Source organism: Solanum tuberosum, unplaced genomic scaffold (assembly GCF_000226075.1).
Source record: "Solanum tuberosum cultivar DM 1-3 516 R44 unplaced genomic scaffold, SolTub_3.0 scf00078, whole genome shotgun sequence".
In the NCBI taxonomy this organism is placed as follows: domain Eukaryota; kingdom Viridiplantae; phylum Streptophyta; class Magnoliopsida; order Solanales; family Solanaceae; genus Solanum; species Solanum tuberosum.
In genome coordinates this window covers 1,642,825-1,651,125 of record NW_006239005.1, presented here as the reverse complement: position 1 = coordinate 1,651,125, position 8,301 = coordinate 1,642,825, and the positions used below count along the sequence as shown (strand labels likewise).

Below are 8,301 nucleotides of genomic sequence, written 5' to 3'. Positions count from 1 at the left end.
TCATATAGTATTAGTTGCAGTGAAAAAATTTTCATCATCAACAACAATAATATATCTAATATAGTCCTGGAAAGTAAATTTTGATATCAAAATCAATTAACTCATAATATAAAGACTTTATCTCAAAACGATCGGACAATGCAAAGATAGATGCTCATCATCTTCATTTGATTCTCCACACATAAAATATCAACTAACATAAATGATGTTAAGTCTTTTTCAGACTATTTACGTAATACCTAAATTTACTAAGGTATGTATGCGCTTGTCCTTCTAAGTCGGTCTGCATATTTGAAAGATATGTTGAAACTATGGTTTTATTCATGTTACTTGATCCATGTAAGATTTTACTTTGAAATATTCTTGATCTAATGAAAAATTATAAGTATTGCAAATCCTAAGGATCTAATGAAGTAATAAGTATCTTCGCATCTCTTAGATATAAATAGAAATTGGCTACAACTGCGAGTACAAAGTTAGTTATTTTGAAATTATTTTTTTCATTTTAAAATAAATTATATAATAGGGAAGGGAAAATAGAAGACGACAAGATGGGTAAGCGAGGCGAAAAAAAAGTAGAACAAAAATTATGCAAAACAAACTTGGTGAATGAAAAAGATATTAAAACAAAAATTATGCAAAATTAAACTTGTTTGAATGAAAAACAAACAAATAGCGCCGTCTGTGGGGATCGAACCCACGACCACGTGGTTAAAAGCCACGCGCTCTACCACTGAGCTAAGACGGCTTTTTATTTATGTTTTACACATAAAGGTTTTATTAACATCCAAACTTAATCAAAACACAAGTAAATAGTTTAGTATCACCCGTTACCATTTGAGAGTAGAAGAGAATGATTTCTCCCAACATTTCTTATTTGTTACTATTCATATTTCTTACATGTAAAAAAGTTCTTATAATAAAGACACAAAATTTAAAATAGATTTATAAATAACTATAACTTCTATTGACCTGTAGATGTGATTGTTAAGACAAACACTTGATTAATGATTGAAAGTAATATCAATCAATTTATCGAAACAGATTCCAAACTATAGTTGATATAATTATTTTCTCACACGTGTTGCCCTCTTTAATCACATTTCATATAACCAAATAACTTTTATCATTTAAAGTAAATCAAAACTTCATTGTAAATTAGCTAGTGTACAATAGTTAGTTACTATCCTAATTCCTACCATATTGTTATTTAGGTTTAGGATCATTAATATAAGCAAATTCACACAAATAGTTTTTTAAGCTTTTCATAGATCTCATACGTGTAAGAATAAGATTATAGAGAATTTGTAATAGATATAAATTTTTACCATTACATATGCAAACATTATATATTTTATTTATATAAGGAGTGGATTATTAATTGGTATAAAGATGAAATTAGATGATACCGAAGAAAAATATTGTCAATCATATAACGAGTAAGTACTAACCTTCTTAATAGTTAACACAAGTGTAGTAGCTTATGTTCTCACATTTTCAAAACAAAGAGAATTTGATGATACTTAAGTATTTATTGAGGCAAATGGCAATGTATCATTAGACTAAATCACCAATTTTTTTAAAAAAAGGTTCAATCGCCAAACCTCTTATAAGATGAGTAATACATAGGGGTTTAATGGGAAAGAAAATTTGTTGCTAGCATTAAGTTTTAAAATTCGGAGCTCAAAGGAATATCAATGAAGACTAGAATTCAACAAAAACAATAAAAGTCTTGACATCATTCCTAGATGATGATATTAAAGTAGAAGCACTCAAGCCCATATTTCAGTAAAAAAAAAAAAAATCCGCCATCACCAAAATCGACTGAAATCACCTTCAAGACATTAAACCTCATAATTTTGAATAAATTTATGTAAAGTACAAAATATTATCACATACAATAGCAACAAATGATGAAAAGATAAATCAAAATAAGGTCCGAACATGCACTATCCAATAATAACATGATCTCCTCCTTTCACACGAGACTCGAGAGCATGGTGATATGTAAGATAAAATATTGGAGTGTCTCTTTTCGTATCTGAAATAACTTAGATGTTAAAACTAACCAAAAAAAAATAAAGCGCATGTAACATAGTATAAGTGACAAGCTCTTTCCTCTAGTACTTCTTGACATAATGTAGGTAATTGAGACATGTACTAGCAAGGATTCGACCTCGGATTAAAACATTGTCAGTGAATGGACATTTCTTGTCAATGTATGTACCTAAATTCAAAGATTAGTTAGATCATAGAACAAAAGTGAAATTAAGCAATCAGAACAATTTTACAATGCAAGAAAATTGCTTGAAATGTCATTGTCTATATGTGAGCCTAAACTACTATACTAATTTTATGTAACTTGTTGTTACAAGGCTCTAAAAAGCACATAAATCTAAAAGTTATTTAGTAAGCTTCTACAATTTCAACTAAATAACAAGTGAAAGAATGAAAAACAATCTTTCTACCTCGCGAGGTAGGATTAAGGTATGGAAAGTCTTAAACAAAGAGAAATGCATAACTTTTCTTCACATGTCATCTTAATAACTCGAATCCCTGGCTAATAAGAAGTTTTACAACAAGTATATTTTAATGTTCTATAACTACAAATTATTAACGGAATCAGCTAAGTGAGATTTAGTACATCAATCCTTAATTTCTTATTAGTTTGCATTTTCTATATGAATCCTCTACACCGAGAGAAAATAGCCTACTTCACAACACTCGAGATTGATAAATAATCTTACAGAATTTCTATTCTGAATATATTTTCTTTTGAAGCTATAGTACAAATGCATTGTATGTGTCTGTCTTACTAATAATATTCCTTAGCGCTACACTATAAACCTTCCCTCTGCACGTGCACCCGGTAACTTCCGAAAAAATTATATGTATATATGTATATCTATTCTAAAAAACTGGTAGAAATTAGGATATACTTAACAGTGCATCCATGATAAACATAGAAGTGTCCTTGTGCTACTGGTACAAGCTAGATATACCACCCTTGAGACCAGGGTTTGAATCCAACTAAAGACCTTTTCTTTTATTGTTTTTATTTTAAGTTTAGCTTAGAGATCATATTTGAGCTATGTGTATATTGGTGCACCCAAAATCTTCAAATCCTAGGTTCACCTCTACTCTGAAAGATGTTTTCAAGGGAAGACGGACTCCGCAGCTGCAGACATGGCACTATTACTATATTATGCGATGCTTTTAACTAAAAAAAAAATGAAAACAAAATGTCTTAGTGTTGTTCCAAGGTTGAGGTCGCGGGGCAAGCCTTCAAGACACGACTTCAAGTTGTTAGTACACTACCAGTCTCGGTCATGGTTGAAGGTTACGAAGGAGGCTGGACTGAATGAGAAGAAATACCAAAATCCTAATTTGCAGCAAAGAGTGAAGGATGCATGGGCTTAGAGAAACTTATATAAGTACTCGAGACGGACTGGGTTAGATTCTATAGACTAGACTTGCGAAATGGGCTCAAAATCCTACCAAGCAAAACTGTAAAAATTCACAAATACTTATTCTGGACAAATCTGAACGCATCATAATCTAGTAAGATTCATAATATTGAAAACTAGAAATATATCTAAGTAATTAATTCCTAAACCACTGAAATTTATGTAGGTTTCTCTTTCAATTTTGATATCACTATATAAGTTATATCCGCAACGCGTACAAATCTATAAATTTATGGACAATTAAAAACATGTGGTGTCTAAAATTTATATGGCTAGAATCTAGTAATATTTGTCTAAACTCCAACAATATATAACTTTAAACACACATATTTGTGATTATATTTATTCCAAAATGTCTAACGTGACGAAATTGAATACATATTAAATGGCGAAATCTATGCACTTCAGACACTTAAATTGACATTAAATTTTGTTGTATAGTATAATTATAGTCAAAACTACCTTTCAATTACCTTTGATTCAAAGTTGTGACATTTGATTGATAGACTATTTTTGGTAAAATAACATTTCAGAAAATAGGTACGTTGATTCATTGAATTAGCTTCAACTTGTAGACTTATCAGTTAAACACGACTTCTGTAATTATTTAATATCGTGTTTATTTGTTACTTAGCAATCCTGTTAATAAAACTACAAAACAGCTGGCTATTTTAATCACCAAACATCCTTTTTGTATAAGGTTCAGTAAAACAACATTTTATAAGCTAGTTCAGAGGCTTAATAAAACAAACTTACTAAGCATTAAGTTTCAAAATTTGAAGACAACTCAGTAAAAGCAGAAAAGTTTTGACATAATATTCCTACAAGAAACAAAATTTGAAATGGAGGCACAAATATTACATCCCGGTGAAAGCTTTTTTCCCGCCACCACCAGAACCAGCTGGAATCACCTTTAAGACATTGAACCTCACGGTTTTGGATAAAGGCCTGTGAATCAGAAAATGTAATCAACTACCATAACAGCAAATAATGAAAAAATACTATAGAAAAATCAAAATGAGATGGTCCTAACCTGCACTGTCCAATAGTAACATGATCTCCCTCTTTCACACGGAAGCACGGTGATATGTGAGCTGGAATATTGGAGTGCCTCTTCTCGTATCTGAAATAACTTATGTGTTAAAACTAACAAAAGAAGAAGTGAAGTAGCCAACATAGTATAAGTGACATGCTCTTGCCTCTGATACTTCTTGACATAATGTAGGTAATTACGTCGAACAATGATGGTTCTGTTCATCTTAGCACTGTGGCATGTACCAGCAAGGATACGACCTCGGATAGAAACATTGCCAGTGAATGGGCATTTCTTGTCAATATATGTACCTATATTTAAATAGACCAAACATAAGGTTAGACCACAGAACAAGATGAAATAAAGGAAATCCATGAAATAATCAAACGATATTTGGTGCAACATATATAAGAGATGACTTGAAATCTGAGGAAATCTTTGTTTTTAAAGTCATTCTCAACCATCCAACGTCTAGAAAACATTATAGCTAGCAAGCAACATGTCCACATAAAGGTCACATAAATAGCTATTTAGGAAGTATCTTTTATTTACAAGTTTTACTTAAATGTAAGTAAATGTAGTCTCTTTGGAATGCCCACATAAGAAATATACCGTGTGCTATTCATCTTAGTCTTGTCAGGTTGAAGTAGGAAACAAAAAGGAATAAATAAGCTAAAATTCAATCCCCTGCTGTTCACCTCCGAAATTATACCACCACCTATTCAGCACTTTTTTGATATATTAAGGTCATCCACATCATAAACATCACACTGTTGAGATCCATACCCACCACTAAATGACAGTAATGTGAAGGTTAAAATTCACAGTATCATACCCTATGTAAGCTCCATAAATGTAAACAAACGCTAGCAACGTGAAGGTCTTTATTATATTTGACAAATGGAACAAAAAGTCCAAGTAAAAGAGTTAAAAGTTGCAACTTGGCCCGTAATCCCAGAAGCCTAGTTCTGTCAAAGGTTTAATAGTTGGAGAACCAGTATCCAGTTTATGTGAAGCAAAGGCAGAATCAAGAGCTTCAAGAGAAGAAGCTATGGAGAAGAACAGAATTGCTTCAATCCTAAATGCTTTGGTTTTATCGGAAATTCTGTAGAATATTTAAAAGAAAATCAAGAGAAGGCCACATGACTGGTTAAACACATGGATAACTTGCACCCCACGTCGTCTTAATAACCTGAGTCCCCAGCTAATAAGAAGTTGTAGAACAAGTATATAGTGTTTCCCCTAATGTACTCAAATTGCATTAAACCATATTTCATGCATTTCAGACGCATGGCAAATAACTTCTTAATAGAAAGATTTACCAAATGGCAACAAACTTTTACTTAAAAGAAAGATTTACCAAGTGCACACCACATCACAAAAACTTTTTAACTTCATACTAGAAAAATTTACCAAATGCCAACTAAGTTGCAGTGACATAATACAAGCGACTTTTTGGCCATTTAAAGCAAGTAGGTCCATTACTTAAGGTATGAACAATCCGTACATGAACCTTAATCCTAAACTAGTTGGCACTCAACACATCAAGACAATATAGAAAAAAAAATCCAAGTGGAAATCAAAAACTAGTCTTACAGATTTTATGTTTGGCTCCATTCAGACCATAATAACATATTCTCCAGGCAGAACTTCTTAATCACAGGTTGAGATCGTAACTCAATCTAAATACACTAAATTCAGTACGTCTAAGTCAGAAGTAGTAGATCAAGTTCTTAAGGCCTTTAGTACGAAGTAGGTTCATCAAGACTATCTTATCCCGGAGAGACTGTCAACTGAGCCTTCAACATAGGCAGGAAAGACTGATGATTTCTCGACTGCATATATCTAATATGGCATTTGGAGTTCCACCAACACGACTGACGCACAACGATATTCACTACATGCTCATATCTAAAATATAAATCAACAATGCAGAGAAATAGAGTAATTGAACAATATAATTAGAGCAAAATGAATACGAACCTTCAGTAGCCTCACGAGGAGTCTTGAATCCTAAGCCGATACTCTTGAAGTATCGATTGCCTCCCTTTCCTGGCCTCTTTCCCTTCCCGGTCTTCTTAGAGCTGCCGAAATCAGAAAAACGCAAATCTTAGGCCAAAACCCCTCCCAAGTTACGGACTTTAACAGATTGCTCAGGGTACTCACCTTAGAAACACCCCTGGCTGCTTCAAAAACGCCTTCTCCGTCTGCTCCGCCATGATTGATAGTTACTGAGGAAGATCAACTGACGGCGAGAGATGCCAAACCCTAATTTGCAATGGAGAGTGAGGGAAACTTGTCTATTTTACTAGGCAGGTCGGGTTGGATACTATGGACTGGATTTGCAAAAATTGGGCCGACTTATATCTAGGCCCAAAGTCTGACTAACTAAAATTGTATAAAAAAGGGAAAATTAGCAATTAAGTCATAATAACTAATTTAATTAGTCAAAGTAACAACACTTTAAAATATTAATTTAAAATGGCAAGATGACAATATTTTGATAAAATAATATGTATTCAGATTTTAGTATTTTAAATTAATTTTATTTATGGAAAGAGTCCATTGGACCAAAATATACACCAATAGGCGTTTAAAGTTAAAAAAAAAAAAACTAATACCATTAAAGTTTTTTCAACAAAGTTCACGTTTCTTCCCCAAATTTTAATATTTTACCCCACATTTCACGTTGCAAGTTCACGTTTCTTCCCCAAATTCAAGTTTTTTCAAGGATTTTTGTTTATTGTTAAACGAAATCTCTTTATTAATTCAAGAAGATTTCTCGGTTGGCAAGGTAATTTCCATCATCCATTTTGATTTTTTTGATTTGATGTTTAAAGCACCTATTATATACCTTACGGATTTCCAGTCGAATTTTCCAATTTTGATGTGATTTTGTTTGAATATTCATCATATATTTATGATTTTCAATTTTTTTTGATTTTTTTTGTGATTTTATTTTAATTTTTCAGATTTTGTAGATTCTAGAAAACATTAACAGCTTCCAAACTAAAAATATTTTTTTTAAAAAAAACAACAGCTTCCAAACTAAAAAAAAAATATGCAATTTCATGTTGTTAATATTTACACGTATAATGGGATACAAAAAGATTGTATGCATTCAACCAAAAAGAAAACATATATGAAACTAAAAAAAATCAAGCACTTTCAAGTGTTATGCATTATATATTGGATACAAAATATCCAATATATGATGTTTGGGATACTAACTGATATTGAAATACATCATGAATTTTTGTAAAATAAACTTATTCAGAGAAATAGTAAGTACAATTTTTAAGTCAAATAATAATAATAATAAAACAACACTTCATATTGAAATACAAATACAATAATTTAGTTTGAATACAAATTATTGTATTTGTTATGTGTTTCACAAAAAATGTATTTTCAGTATTATTTTATTTTTACTACTAATTTGTATTTATATTTTTTTGTGATACATACAATTTAAAGTAAATACACATTAAATGCAACAAATATAAAATAAATTAATAACATGGATATGAATACATTAAGAGTGAAAACAACTGATTCTATAGTGACAATCAACGTAGCAATTATCCTCGTTCCACCTCCCAGAATGCATGACTAGAAAACTAATGCTTCCCATAATTACATTAACAAATATATTTTTGATAATCACATATTTGCAGTAGTCTAAAATAAAAAAATTGTATCCAATAATCAATTACATAAATGTAATGTGCGCTCAAACATCAATAGTTTCAAAAAGAAAAAATATAGAACACGCACTCAAGTTATATGACATACAAAAAA

The 8,301-nt window shown here is 31.2% G+C and overlaps 1 protein-coding gene and 1 non-coding gene across 2 annotated transcripts; both read right to left on the bottom strand.

Annotated features, from left to right (window-relative positions):
- Positions 1-676: 676 nt before the first annotated feature.
- Positions 677-748, bottom strand: TRNAK-UUU (transfer RNA lysine (anticodon UUU)). The gene has a single exon. It is a non-coding gene; the product is annotated as a tRNA-Lys (tRNA).
- Positions 749-4,168: 3,420 nt separating this feature from the next.
- On the bottom strand, positions 4,169-6,788 carry LOC102593567 (40S ribosomal protein S11). The gene is made up of 5 exons (XM_006346571.2): positions 6,667-6,788; positions 6,484-6,584; positions 4,667-4,811; positions 4,501-4,590; positions 4,169-4,415 (listed from the first exon to the last, which is right to left on the bottom strand). Exons 1-5 carry the CDS (start codon positions 6,717-6,719, stop codon positions 4,325-4,327), a joined length of 480 nt encoding a protein of 159 aa, XP_006346633.1. The 5' UTR covers positions 6,720-6,788; the 3' UTR covers positions 4,169-4,324.
- Positions 6,789-8,301: the final 1,513 nt, after the last annotated feature.